Source organism: Heptranchias perlo, chromosome 7 (genome assembly GCF_035084215.1).
Source record: "Heptranchias perlo isolate sHepPer1 chromosome 7, sHepPer1.hap1, whole genome shotgun sequence".
NCBI lineage: Eukaryota > Metazoa > Chordata > Chondrichthyes > Hexanchiformes > Hexanchidae > Heptranchias > Heptranchias perlo.
Window position 1 is genome coordinate 15871731 of NC_090331.1, and position 15666 is coordinate 15887396.

Sequence of the window (15666 nt, forward strand, 5' to 3'; positions counted from 1 at the left end):
TGTTAGAGACAAATCGTGTTTAGCTAACTTGATTGAGTTTTTTGATGAGGTAACAGGGAGGGTTGATGAGGGCAATACGGTTGATGTGTATATGGACTTTCAAAAGACATTTGATAAAGTGCCACATAATAGACTTGTCAGCATTCAAAATCATGAAGGGTTTAGATCAAGTAAATAAAGAGAAACTGTTCCCATTGGCAGAAGGGTCGACAACCAAAGGACACTGATTAAAGGTGATTGACAAAAGAACCAAAGGAGACATGAGGAAAGATATTTTTACGCAGCGAGTAGTTATGATCTGGAATGTGCTGCCTGAAAGGGTGATGGAGGCAGATTCAATCGTGGCTTTCAAAAAGTAATTGGATAAATACTTGAAGGGAAAAAATTTGCAGGTCTACGGGCTCTCTCTCCATCTTTGGCAATAGACTTTCCACATATATTTATTACAAGCTCGGACTCCCATAACTATTTGGATTGTGTTTCTTCCCACCCCACTTTCCATAAATATTTCATCCCTTTCTCTAATTTTCTCCTTCTCTGTATTATCTGTTCTAATAAATCTACCTTCCACAATGGAATTCCTAAAGTTCCTAATTTTTTCTCAGCTGAGTCTTCCCTCAGTGAAGGTTGACAGCCCTTTGAATCCACCACATTTCCCATATGCAGCAGAAAATAATTGCCAGGGACATCTGTTAAGCTTTTCATCTTTTACTGCTTATGATAGTGCCGGTCCTGTTAGGAAGTTCAAAATATGAATGTTACTTATATTGCACTGATCATTAAATCGCTTCTCTCCTGCTCACCTTGGTATATATTCCTTATTCCTGGCTTGAATCAGGAGCCAGCTCTTCATGCCCTCTCTCCCCTCCCCATTCCTCCCCTTCGCTGCCTCCCACTTCCCTTCCCTTCCTCTTCCCCTCACTGAGTCTGCCTTCACTGTTCTTACCCTCTCCCTTTCTCTCACCCCTCCACTCCCTGTCTTGGTTCAATTATCTCCCTTGGTTGACCTGAGAAGTTTTCCTTCGGAGATCAACTAGCAAAAACTGCAACCAATGAAAATAAATCTCTTCCCCCACAGCACCACCATTGCATCACTTTCTACATCCCCTGGTAGAATAATAAACGTGGCCCCCATTCAACTAAGCAAAAGAAAAACAAATCAAACCGCAAACAATGAGCAAAAATTGGGAACCAAACCAATGAGTATATATCCGAGAACAACCTCCCAAAAAATGACTATAAGGCCAAGTGCATCCCCACAGCATAGGGCCACAAACACACAGCAGAAATTCCAGGAGAGGACAACAAACCTTCTCCTCCCCACCACTGAGCAGAAATTCTGGCCTAGGATCATAAGAACTTAAGAACATAAGAAATAGGAGCAGGAGTAGGCCAATCGGCCTCTCGAGCCTGCTCCGCCATTCAATAAGATCATGGCTGATCTGATCCTAACCTCAAATCTAAATTCATGTCCAATTTCCTGCCCGCTCCCCGTAACCCCTAATTCCCTTTACTTCTAGAAAACTGTCTATTTCTGTTTTAAATTTATTTAATGATGTAGCTTCCACAGCTTCCTGGGGCAGCAAATTCCACAGACCTACTACCCTCTGAGTGAAGAAGTTTCTCCTCATCTCAGTTTTGAAAGAGCAGCCCCTTATTCTAAGATTATGCCCCCTAGTTCTAGTTTCACCCATCCTTGGGAACATCCTTACCGCATCCACCCGATCAAGCCCCTTCACAATCTTATACGTTTCAATAAGATCGCCTCTCATTCTTCTGAACTCCAATGAGTAGAGTCCCAATCTACTCAACCTCTCCTCATATGTCCACCCCCTCATCCCCGGGATTAACCGAGTGAACCTTTTTTGTACTGCCTTGAGAGCAAGTATGTCTTTTCTTAAGTATGGAGACCAAAACTGTATGCAGTATTCCAGGTGCGGTCTCACCAATACCTTATATAACTGCAGCAATACCTCCCTGTTTTTATATTCTATCCCCCTAGCAATAAAAGCCAACATTCCGTTGGCCATCTTGAACACCTGCTGCACCTGCATACTAACTTTTTGATTTTCTTGCACTAGGACCCCCAGATCCCTTTGTACTACAGTACTTTCCAGTTTCTCGCCATTAAGATAATAACTTGCTCTCTGATTTTTCCTGACAAAGTGCATAACCTCACATTTTCCAATATTGTATTGCATCTGCCAAATCTCCGCCCACTCACCCAGCCTGTCTATATCCCCCTGTAGGTTTTTTATGTCCTCCTCACTCTCCACTTTCCCTCCCATCTTTGTATCATCTGCAAACTTTGATATGTTAGAATCATAGAAGTTTACAACATGGAAACAGGCCCTTCGGCCCAAACATGTCCATGTCGCCCAGTTTATACCACTAAGCTAGTCCCAATTGCCTGCACTTGGCCCATATCCCTCTATACCCATCTTACCCATGTAACTGTCCAAATGCTTTTTAATTACACTCGGTCCCCTCCTCCAAATTGTTAATATAGATTGTAAAGAGTTGGGGACCCAGCACCGACCCCTGCGGAACATCACTGGCTACTGGTTGCCAGTCCGAGAATGAACCATTTATCCCAACTCTCTGCTTCCTGTTAGATAACCAATCCTCCACCCATGCCAGAATATTACCCCCAATCCAGTGATTCTTTATCTTGAGCACTAATCTCTCAATTACCCCCAACCACCCAGAAATTGCTGGTTAGGATTTAAACCAACATTCACCCCGAGATCACCCCCACCCCCACCCCCGATGGCCAAAAATTCCCCCCCCAACAATGGCCGAGACACCATCCCCCCGCCCCCGATGGCCAAGACCCCACCACCACCGATGTTCCCCTCCCCTCCCCCCCCCCCCAACCCATGCATGTGAGCTGCCAACTTACATCAACAACGTTTCTGGTATATGGCACAGAGAAACTTTAAAAGTACTTATGGCACTGATTCCAAATTTTAGCCACATAATCTAACCCCTGAGACCTTCGTTATCACAAGCTTCTATGTAATTGTAGCAATTTGTCATCCTAATAAGATCACAAACCCACGCACATCTGGTAAGATGAATAACAAGCTTCTTTGAGGGGAGGTTTGATGAAAACACAAGTACAAAAAGCGATTGAAATAGAAGGCGATCCCTTGAAATCTCAGCTGATAGGTTCAATGCCTACTGTGGAACTAAGTTAGATACAGCAGAGAGTCCTAAGTGTAAACCCCAACCTGTGCTGAGTTGATCTCAGCTGGGGAAGCACTTGGGAACAATACAGTTAGTCTCTGAGTTGGGAGGAGAAATTAGGATCCCCGTTCTTGATTGTTTTCCAGGGGCTCTTGCTGGGAAGTACTTTATGCGTGAACGTCAGATGAGTGCAGCTCCAACAACACTCAAGAAGCTCGACACCAGGACAAAGCAGCCTGCTTGATTGGCACCCCATGCACCACCCTAAACATTCACTTCACTCCTTTCACCACCGGTACATTGTGGCTGAAGTGTGTACCATCCACAGGATGCACTGCAGCAACTCGCCAAGGCTTCTTCGACAGCAGCTCCCAAACCTGCGACCTCTACCACCTAGAAGGACAAGGGCAGCAGGCACATGGGAACAACACCAACTTCATCGTCGCTGGGTCAAAATCCTGGAACTCCCTTCCTAACTGCACTGTGGGAGAACCTTCACCACACGGGCTGCAGCGGTTCAAGAAGGTGGCTCACCACCACCTTCTCAAGGACAATTAGGGATGGGCAATAAATGCTGGCCTCGTCAGCAACGCCCACATCCCATGAACGAATAAAAAAAAGAATAGGATCTGACTTGGCTATGATGCTTCTACTGCCTGACACTTACTGATTAGACTCACACATGAAGAATGGCCACTTGGACAAGGTACTATTGGGTGACGGGCCTGTGGAGCCATACTGTGTCTTCAGGAGGATGGTGGGAGGGGGGGGGTCTCAAGGTGAATGTTGGTTTAAATCCTAATCAGCAATTACTGGGTGGTTGGAGTGAATGAGAGTTTGTAATCCTAGGCCAGAATTTCTGCTCAGTGGTGGGTGTTAATCCATATGATTTATATCAATTAGTGTTAATTGTATTCTGGTAGTGGGTATCAATTGGGGACTTGCTTGCATCCATTTATAGGAGGGAGCTTGCCTAGAGGGGGCACGATGTGTAAGGGTGATCTCTGTGAATAAAGGCTTGGAAGCAACTGAAGACCAGGCTCTAGTGTTCTATCCTTCATCACCTGGCTATCCGACTTTTTACAGTGGGGAGGAGAAGGTTTGTTGTCCTATCCTGGAACTTTAAAAAAATACTCTATAATCAACTAGAAATTCAGAATGTGAACAGCCCATCCTATAACTTGGAAGTGCAGAGATCTCTGTAGCTAAAGTAAGATATACAAATACATTGGAAACCCAGAATTTGCTGCCAAAATAACAGCAAGTTTAATGCCGTTCGCTGTTATTAATGTGTAAATCGTCCAGCAACTTGTGGTGAGGAAGAGATACCCTGTGAGTTGCGAATTGCCACAAGTTGCTGGACGATTTGCGCCACTTCCCTGTTAACCTCACAAAAACGGCAGCTCGCCCTCAACCTCCCCGTGAGCTTCGTGAAATTGCTGCATTTGTGCATTAATTTCCAATTAAACTCGCTGCAGAAAGTTAGGGCTGGTATTTAACGGCATAAAGACCTTTTTAATGATGAGATTTATGTTCCTGCCACTCAACTTCTCCGGATTAGAAAGGGAGCAATTGAAACTGTGGAGGCTCATCCCCACAGGTGGTAAATTGTTGTTAGAGATTTTAAAATTTTAACTTTAAATTTATTAATTTTTTTCTTACCTTTCCGTTCTATCTCTTTTCTCTCTCTCAATACAATCTTTCTTTCCCTCTCTTTATTTCTCTTTCTGTACCTGATTTGACTCTAACTCACCCTATTTCCTTCTGTCGTTCCTCTGTTTCTTTCTCAATCCTTAAATCTCATTGGTTAAGGAGATAGACTGTTGGTCCCATCGTTCACCAAGGTCCCAGGTTCCCCAATCCCCTGTTGTCAGCTCACACTTCCAGCAATTTTCTTGCTGAAGGGTGAGGGGAAATGTTTAATGGGGCACGCGAGATTCCCTGTTCCAGTAAATTCTGGGCCATTATTATTTTAATCCAGAAGATAGCCTGTTTATTTTAGATGGAAAAACCTCTGCTAAAATAATAGATAAAGGAATATCATACAAACACAAGTTTTCATCCATTAATATTGCCAATAGCAATTTCTTGGTTCATACATTTGACTGTTATAATTGCAAGTTGTTGTTTTGCCAAACTGCGATAAATTTCGTATCCAGAAATATTACGGTTAGCATTTCCCAGTTTTCAGTCTGTATTTTCTGATGTGTTTGACATTTGTATTACTTGTGTAATATTAAACACTTATTTCGATTATAAAGGATACACGGCAATATATGTATTGTTTATAATAAATCACCAAATACATTTACATTGCATATATTGTCAAATCGAGCTGATTTTGACCTCCACCTACCCATCAATTAGATTTAAAATTAGACGTTTTAAATAACAGGAATATCTAACTGAATTGTAAGCCCCTTGTCCAATTTTATATGGGTATATTATTTTAAAATTACTTTTATTTAAAGCATACTTCAGGCATTAATTACAATTGAAGAGTACTCTAATTCTGGCCTCTTGCTCAGCCACGATTTTAATCGCTCCACCACTGTAGGACGTGCCTTCAGCTGCCTAGGCCCTAAGCTCTGGAATTCCCTCCCTAAACCTCTCTGCCTCTCCTCCTTTAAGATGCTCCTTAAAACCTACCTCTTTGACCAAGCTTTAGGTCACCTGTCCTAATATCTCCTTATCTGGCTCGGTATCAAATTTCGTTTGAAAACGCGACTGTGAAACGCCTTGGAACATTTTACTATGTTAAAGGCACTATATAAATGTGAGCTGTTGTTGTTGTTGTTGTTGTTGTTGTTGTATATAAAGTTGAGATGCCTTCCTTGGAACTAAGCTGATATTCTTTCATTCTCGATATAATTTTTATGTTGAAGTTTAAATTACAAAGAAAGATGCTTTAGCCCCTTCATAGAAACATAGACAATAGGAGCAAGAGGCAAGAGAAGACATTCGGCCCTTCGAGCCTGCTCCGCCATTCAATATGATCATGGCTGATCCTCTATCTCAATACCATATTCCTGCTCTCTCCCCATATCCATTGATGCCTTTTGTGTCTAGAAATCTATCCAGCTCCTTCTTAAATATATTCAGTGACTTGGCCTCCACAGTCTTCTGTGGTAGAGAATTCCACAGGTTCACCACCCTCTGAATGAAGAAATTTCTCCTCATCTCAGTCCTAAATGTCCTACCCCGTATCCTGAGAGTGTGACCCCTCATTCTGGACGCCCCCACCACCCAGCCAGGGGAAACATCCTCCCTGCATCCAGTCTGTCTAGCCCTGTCAGAATTTTATATGCTTCATTGAGATCCCTCTCATTCTTCTAAACTCGAGTGAATACAGGCCGAATCGACCCAATCTATCCTCATATGACAGTCCTGCCATCTCAGGAACCAGTCTGGTGAATCTTTGCTGCACTCCCTCTATGGCAAGTATATCCTTTCTTTGGTAAGGAGACCAAAGCTGCACACAATACTCCCAGGTGTGGTCTCACCAAGGCCCTGTATAACTGCCGTAAGACATCCTTGATCCAATACTCAAATCCTCTTGCAATGAAGGCCAACATACCATTTGCCTTCCTAACTGCTTGCTTTCCACACATAAAACTACAGTGTACCTTTTTTGCCCCATTATTTAAAAAATTCAACTTCAAGATGGGAGCTACAGATGTCTACTTTGTTTTCAACACTGAGGTCATAGGGGAGTTCAAATTCAGGAAAAGCAATTTTTTTTGTTCAATCCACTGGCCTCAGCCCTTTCTCCGTGTTCTGGTCAAATACACACCAGAATGCAGCATTATCGACTCTCAAATCAGCCACTTCCCACTTTTGGGCTTGGTTGCAAAAAGCTGACTATCTTCTCAAAGAATGATGCGGCAAACACCACAAATCAAGTGCGGCAGAGTGGAACTGTAGCACCATGCCTTGGACCCAGCGACGGGGTCAATTGCATGGCCAGAGCCGGCCACCAGTACCTGCAAGAGTGCATCAGGAAGAGAATGATGCCAATTCCTGCAGTCAGACCTGGTGATGTAGTCAAGCACCAGTACCGCTTTAACTGTGGCAGTGAAAATGTTGATTGCACTCACATCTGGCTCCAAGATATAGTGATGTGAGCTAGTACTCTGTTAACTACAGTACTGTGGAGTTCATAGATACCCTCTCCTCACATCACACCATTATTTCTATTTCATTAAGGACTGTCAGTAGCAGCGGGAGTGCATGTACTGAATGGAAATATTGTAGCGAGTTCCCCAGAGTGCATGGCATTGTTGACCATTTGCGCGCAGCCTGTTTGCATGCACACGTTTGTGTACACACACACACACACACACACACACACACACACACAGAGTTATTCAATCACCACCGCACTGCTCTGCAATACCATATCTCAACAGAAAGGAATTCTACTCCACCAGTGCAGATAGTCTTCGACCACCATCTAACTGATACAGTTCAAACCACAACTCTTTCAACAAAAGGACCGTTTGGAAGGAGACCCTGCTTATTCACTGCAACTTTGGCTCCTGACACCCATAGATTTTTTTTTAAACTTTGTTCTTAGAATGTAAGCAACGTTGGCATGGCAGTATTTATTGCCCATACCTAGTTCTGCTGAGGGTATTAAAAGTCAATCATGTACTGGATTCACATGTAGGCCATACTGGGTAGTTCCTTCCTGAAGGACATTAGTAATCCTGTTGGACTTTCACAGCAATCCAGCAGCTTTTGTGATAATTTTTTCTGTTGCCAGCCCACATGTTGCTGCATTTACTGAATTCAATTTCACAACTTCACAACTTGCCATGTGAACCAATGAACTCTGTCTGGGTTGCTAGTCCAGTTCCATAATCACTAGGCTATCATTCTCGTTTATTAGATGACCCTTAAATTCCAAAAGAGAGAATTGCTTCTCCATTAAAAAAAAAAGCAAAGTCCAAACTAACAATTTGTCAAAGTGTTACTGAAGAAGTAAATCTAACCTTCAGTACACCCTAAGAAAAAAGCAACTGGCTACAAAATATTAAGATTAAGTTTATTATTTTTTTATCAGAAGCAGATAGAAAAAAAAGAGCATTAAAAATATTATTTAATAATTTGAGTTTTGTAAAGGATATTCATGCAAAGACTTTCCTTCTAAAAGTACTTTCCTTCCACAGATGTATGTTGTATGCACCTCAATACTGTTTCGAATCTAGTTTTGCTAACATCAACACACGTCGTCCTATAAAGGTCCATGTAGTTTGTTTGACTTTAGTACAATAGTGATCACATGTAAAACTGAGTAAGGATAAAGAGTTTTGAGAAGCACAGTACAAAAAGATGCAATAATAGCAGGTGGTCAGAAATGAGACGCAAACTGCTTAACCTGGCTTGGAAAGATAATAAATCTGAGGTTTTAAAAAAAATTGATTTTCACAAGGTAAAAGAGTTGGGTATTTGTGTATGAACAGTAAAAAGGTTTATTAATTAGTCTATCCAATAATTATGATAGCTGTTTGCAGTATACATTTTTGGTTAAACGTATTTCACAATAATAATTTTTATCCTTATCCCACATTTTGTGCTTGGCACTGACAGTGTTAAAATAGAATTGTGAAGCACATACCCAAATGCTGTCTTCTTGACGATACTGCTTCCAGTTCCTTCCAGTATCACTGAATATCAACAGGTAACTTATTACCCAGTCCGAACTACCATATCGACCTTGAGTTGCTAGAGCTGTGATTTCTGTTCTCTCACCAAGATCTATCTGCAACCACTGGTATTTGTTAGATTCCCGTGGGGACCATCCACCAGCCCCTGAAATACAATTTTAAAAAGCCATTGGTAAGAAAAAATGTTACTGAATTCCCTTAAGTGTGGTTAATCAAATCTCAAATTAGTTTGGATAACTGCACATTTTATATTAAATCAAAATTCTTCATTATCAATAAACAATGCAAATACTAACTTCAGATGATTAGAAAGAAGACACAATCATTCTATATGAACTAGTGGTGAGAATGTGGAACTCGTTGCCACATGGAGTGGTTGAGATGAATAGCATAGGTCATGTCTAATGAACCTATTTGAATTGTTTGAGGCAGAAACTAAAGTAGTAGACATGGAAATGTCTACGGATGTAGTTTATATGGACTTCCAGAAGGCATTTGATAAGGTTCCACATAAGAGACTGTTAGTTAAAATTAAAACTCATGGAATAGAAGGCAAATTATTGACCTGGTTAGGAGATTGGTTAGGAGGTAGAGGACAGAGAGTACACGTAATGGGTATGTACTCGAATTGGAAAGAAGTGACTAATGGTATCCCACAAGGATCTGTGCTGGGGCCTCAACTATTCACTATATTTACTAATGACTTAGGTAACGCAATAGAGAGCCATATATACAAATTTGCCGATGACCTAAAGATTGGTGGTGTAGTAAGTAGTGTAGATGGCAGCATAAAATTACAAAGAGACACTGATAGATTAACTGGTCAAAACTATGGCAGATGGATTTCAATGTAGGTAAGAGTGAGGTCATCCATTTTGGATGAGAAAAGGAGAGATCCGAGTAGTTTTTTAAATGGTGAAAATCTAGGAACAGTGGAGGTCCAAAGAGATTTAGGGGTCCGTGTATACAGATCACCAAAATGTAGTGGTCAGGTAAAAAAAAAATCAAAAAGGCTAATCATCGAATGGTTACTGCACTGAAGGAGGCCATTCGGCCTATCGAGCCCGTGCCTGCGCTTTGTAAGAGCAATCCAGTTAGTCCCATTCCCCCACTCTTTCTAAGTAGCCCGCAAATTTTTTCCTTTCAAGTATTTATCCAATTCATTTTTGAAAGCCACGATTGAATCTGCCTCCACCACCCTTTCAGGCAGCGCAGTCCAGATCATAGCTACTCGCTGCGTAAAAAAAAGTTTTTCTCATGTTGCCTTTGGTTCTTTTACCAATCACCTTAAATCTGTCCCCTTTGGTTCTCGACCCTTCTGCCAATGGGAACAGTTTCTCTTTATTTACTTTATCTGAACTCTTCATGATTTTCAACACTTCTATCAAATCTCCTCTTAACCTTCTCTGCTCTAAGGAGAACAACCCCCGCTTCTCCAGTCTATCCATGTAACTGAAGTCCCTCATCCTTGGAAACATTCTAGTAAATCTTTTCTGCTCCCTCTCTAAAGTGTGGTGCCCAGAATTGGACACAATACTTCAGTTATGGCTGAACCAGTGTTTTATAAAGGTTCAACATAACTTTCTTGCTTTTGTATTCTCTGCCTCTATTTGTAAAGCCCATGGTCCTGTATGCTTTTTTAAAATGCTTTCTCAACCTGTCCTGCCACCTTCAAAGATTTGTGCATGTATACACCCAGGTCTCTCTGATCCTGCACCTCCTTTAGAATTGTACCATTTAATTTATATTGCCTCTCCTCATTCTTGCTGCCAAAATGTGTCACTTCGCACTTCTCTGCGTTAAATTTCATCTGCCATGTGTCCGCCCATTCCATCAGTCTGTCTATGGAATGTTAGTCTTTATAACTAGAGGGCTAGAATATAAAGGGGAGGGGGTTTTGCTACAGCTACAAAGCCCTGGTTAGATTGCATCTGTAGTACTGTGTACAGTTCTGGGCACTGCACCTTAGAAAGGATTTAATGGCCTTGGAAGGAGTGCAATGCAGATTCACCAGAATGTTACCAGGGCTCCAAGGATTAGATTATAAGGAGAGATTATATAAACCAGGCTTGTATTCCCTGGAATATAAAAGTTTAAGAGGTGATTTGAATGAGGTTTTTAGGATTTTGAAAGGAATTGATAGGGTAGATAGAGAGAATTTTTTTTCCGCTGGTTGGCGAGTATAGAGGACACAACCTTAAAATCAGATACAGGCCATTCAGGTGAGAAATTAGGAAACACTTCTTCACGCAAAGGGTGGTAGAAGTGTGGAACTCTCTCCCACAAAAAGCAGCAGATGCTAGCTCAATTAATAATTTTACATCTGAGATTGAGAGATTTTTGCTAGCCAAGGGTATTAAGGGATATGGAGATACAGATCAGCCCTGATCTCGTTGAATGGCAGAGCAGCCTCAAGGGGCTGAACGGCCTACTCCTGTTCCTATGTTCCTAAGCGCATTAAATAGGAAGCAAGTTAAGTACATGAGGGAGAAATGAATAGAAGAATATGTCAATAGGGTGAGATGAAGTAAGGTGGGAGGAGGCTTGTGTGGAGGATAAGCACTGGCATAGTCCTGTTGGGCCGAATAGCCTGTTTCTGTGCTGTAAATTCTATGTAATTCTGCGAATGTACTCTAACACTCCCCTAACATTGTTTTCAGTGAGTCGTTAAGTAGCTGACCCGTACACACCAGGATGGCACAAGTTCCTATCTCAGTCAGATCCTAGCCTGGGCATCATAGGAGCTCTACAATTGGCCTCAGTGCCCACGGGTTAGGAAGGGGATAATTGGACAGTATTTCCGCTCCTGATTGAATTCTGCTGAAAGTGCACAGGGATGATTTTCCTCTGCTTTTCGTCCAAACAATGCATATTTCCTGGGCACAAAGCAGAGGAAAAGGATGCAGAAACTTGTTACACCAGGTCTCAACCACCTTTTTCACTGCCCTAGTACTTCCAAGGTTGCCCCCGAGGGCAGCCACGTGACTTTTTGCATCTGCTCTTCTTTCTTTCTTTCTTTCTTGCTCCAGATACATTCAAAGTCCATGCAAATTAGATGGGAATGACTCCCACCTCATTTTTCTGGGTCTGCGTCTGGCGGATGTTCGGACGGAGTTGTGCCCACAATTAGTGGGCCTTTAGCACTTGTGTCCAGCCCCGCTCAGATTGCCATCTAGTCATGCCCATGAGAGTGAGTGTTGGGAGCAAGCCCGAACTTGTAATAATTGGTGTCAGCTAAAATGGGTTCAATATAATTCGCAGGCCAGACGGGCTATTTAAACTTTAAAGTTAAAACAAATTATCAGAAGAAAATAGCAGATACAAGGAGCAGAGGATTTCAGAAGAAGGTAGATAAAGAGTTAAAGTTGACTCATCTGAAAGGAGATGTAAACTAGCACAAGTATAAAGCTGAAATACATAGACTGACATTAAAGGGAAACAAAACAGTGAAGTTATGAGGAGCGACACTGATACAAAGCTGATGAGGAGAACCAAAAGAACCAGCACAAGGTGGAGGATTAGGAGCGCTGGACATGCCAGAGCAACGCAAACAACAGGCAGAGGAAAACAAGAATCAGCACTGGTATCAGCACGGCCCTGAATTAGCAGAAAGAGCCTGAATGATTATGAGATTAGTGAGTGGGGTCTAGTTTACTCAGCCCATACTTTTGTACTAAATGTAGTCTTACTCCAAATGAGAAAAAAAAGGATGACAGAGACACGTTCTTAAGGCATTTAAATCATTCACAAAGTATCATTGGTGGGGAGAGAAGTATGGAAAGGAAGGCTTGTAGCATCATTTAACAGCAAGGTATTAAATGCTTTTCTCCAGTGGATCCTATGTTTTGTGCAGATTACAATGTAGTAAAGTCAGTGACTCTCACTGCTTTTGACTTCACAGCAAATGATGTAGGCAGAAATTTAAAATGTTCCAAAAACTCAGGATCATCGTTAGTCAGAGCCAGTGATATAAAATGTAAGGTGTATGAAAATTGTAGTTGGAGGGTGAAAAGTGTAACAAATGATATTGAGGTGTGTGAGTTGGTGTTAAAAGATCATTCTCTGAAAGTTGTCCCAGACAAGTCGAGGATTTGGTTGCTTGAACAAGAGGCCAAGACCAAGAAGAGCAAGGGAGTTCCTAATTACTCTCATTTATTTTATGTTCACCAATTGTTTATTGGCGATTATCCTACAATCGTGTGTTGTTAGTGCAAATATTAATTTCCACACTTGATTCCAGGGAACCATGCAATATATACCGTGCACAAAATATAGTAGTTTTGCATAGAAAATATTAAACTACTTTGGCAAGATAGACTCAGAATATTACTTCAAAAGTATAGACAGGGAAATAGGACTTCAAAGCATAAACGAAAATAGTTTACTGGCATTTATAAAGATCCTTCCACATCAAAACCTCTCAAAGTGATTCACGCAATGAATTACATTTTGAAGTGCAGTGACTCATTTTGGTACCCTACTGTTTCTAATTTGCATGAACAACTTTTGATTCAGAAATGTAAAATGGTCAAATTTGCAGATGATACAAAACTGAGGGAGTGGCTGGTTGAATCTGAAGAGACAGCTAACCACCTGAAAATGAATTTGATAAAACATGAAAGAGGGTGGAACAGTTGCAGATGAAATTTAACATGGGTAATGTAGAGTGTTGTACATGGTAAAATTTGCCAGCAGATAGAAAGATCGAATTCATAGCAGGATCAAATTGAAAGGGATCTATTGTTATTAGTGGATTCAGCCCTTAACGTGTATAAACACTGATGAGTAGCAATTAACAAAGCAATTTGAACACTAAACTATATTGAAATATATAGCCACAGTAGAGTACAAGTCAAGATCATGGAATTGTTACAGCACAGAAGGAGGCCATTCGGCCCATCGAGCCCATGCTGGCTCTTTGTAAGAGCAATCCAGTTCGTCCCATTCCCCCACTCATTCACCGTAGCCCTGCAATTTTTTTCCTTTCAAGTATTTATCCAATTCTTTTTTGAAAGCCATGATTGAATCTGCTTCCACCACCCTTTCAGGCAGCGCATTCTAGATCATAACTACTCGCGGTGTGTAAAAAAATGATTCCTCATGTCGCCTTTGGTTCTTTTGCCGATTACCTTAAATCTGTGTCCTCTGCTTCTCGACCCTTCTGCCAATGGATTGAATTTTTTGAAGAGGTGACTAAAGTAGTGGACAGGGGAATGTCAATGGATGTTATTTATATGGACTTCAAGAAGGCATTTGATAAGGTCCCGCATAAGAGACTGTTAACTAAGATAGAAGCCCATGGAATCGAGGGAAAAGTACGGACTTGGTTAGGAAGTTGGCTGAGCAAAAGGCGACAGAGTGTAGGGATAATGGGTAGGTACTCACATTGGCAGGATGTGACTAGTGGAGTCCCACAGGGATCTGTCTTGGGGCCTCAATTATTCACAATATTTATTAATGACTTAGATGAAGGCATAGAAAGTCTCATATCTAAGTTTGCCGATGACACAAAGATTGGTGGCATTGTAAGCAGTGTAGATGAAAACATAAAATTACAAAGCGATATTGATAGATTAGGTGAATGGGCAAAACTGTGGCAAATGGAATTCAATGAAAGCAAATGTGAGGTCATCCACTTTGGATCAAAAAAGGATAGAACAGGGTACTTTCTAAATGGTAAAAAGTTAAAAACAGTGGATGTCCAAAGGGACTTAGGGGTTCAGGTACATCGATGATTGAAGTGTCATGAACAGGTGCAGAAAATAATCAAGAAGGCAAATGGAATGCTGGCCTTTATATCTAGAGGACGAGAGTACAAGGGGGCAGAAGTTATGCTGCAGCTGTACAAAACCCTGGTTAGACCGCACCTGGAGTACTGAGAGCAGTTCTGGGTACCGCACCTTCGGACGGACATATTGGCCTTGGAGGGAGTGCAGCGTAGGTTTACTAGAATGATACCCGGACTTCAAGGGTTAAGTTACGAGGAGAGATTACACAAATTGGGGTTGTATTCTCTGGAGTTTCGAAGGTTAAGGGGTGATCTGATCGAAGTTTATAAGATATCAAGGGGAACAGATAGGGTGGATAGAGAGAAACTATTTCCGCTGGTTGGGGATTCTAGGAGTCGGGGGCACAGTCTAAAAATTACAGCCAGACCTTTCAGGAGCGAGATTAGAAAACATTTCTACACACAAAGGGTTGTAGAAGTTTGGAACTCTCTTCCGCAAACGGCAAATGATACTAGCTCAATTGCTAAATTTAAATGTGAGATAGATAGCTTTTTGGCAACCAAAGGTATTAAGGGATATGGGCCAAAGGCAGGTATATGGAGTTAGATCACAGATCAGCCATGATCTTATCAAATGGCGGAGCAGGCACGAGGGGCTGAATGGCCTACTCCTGTTCCTATGTTCCTATGTTCCTAACAGTTTCTCTTTATTTACTTTATCTAAACCCTTTATGGTTTTGAACATTTCTATCAAATATTAACCTTCTCTGCTCTAAGGAGAAATTTGATCCTTCCAGCCTTGAAATAGAGGATTTCATAAAGGTATATAAAACAGTAAAAGACATAGAAAAGGTAAATTCAGAACACTACTTCAAACGAAACTGTTATAGTCGGACCAAGGGGCACTCGTAAAACTAGTGAACAGGCAAATTTACCACTGACATCACAAGGTTTGTCCTCACACAACGATTAATCAATCCTTGGAGCAGTAGCAGAGGGGAAAGATTTGGAATGATTTAGGAAATATTTGTATGCTGTGATGGGAACCATTTTAACCCCCCGGGACAGGAGGGAGAGGGA

General features: G+C 41.6%; 1 protein-coding gene across 1 annotated transcript in view; it reads right to left on the reverse strand.

The window, feature by feature from the left end:
* Positions 1-15666, reverse strand: part of LOC137323447 (contactin-associated protein-like 5) — a 590554-nt gene that overhangs the window by 566148 nt on the left and 8740 nt on the right. Inside the window, exon 3 of the mRNA XM_067986921.1 lies at positions 8810-9003. Within this exon, the coding sequence (XP_067843022.1) occupies positions 8810-9003 (194 nt within the window). The remainder of the gene's footprint in view (positions 1-8809; positions 9004-15666) is intronic.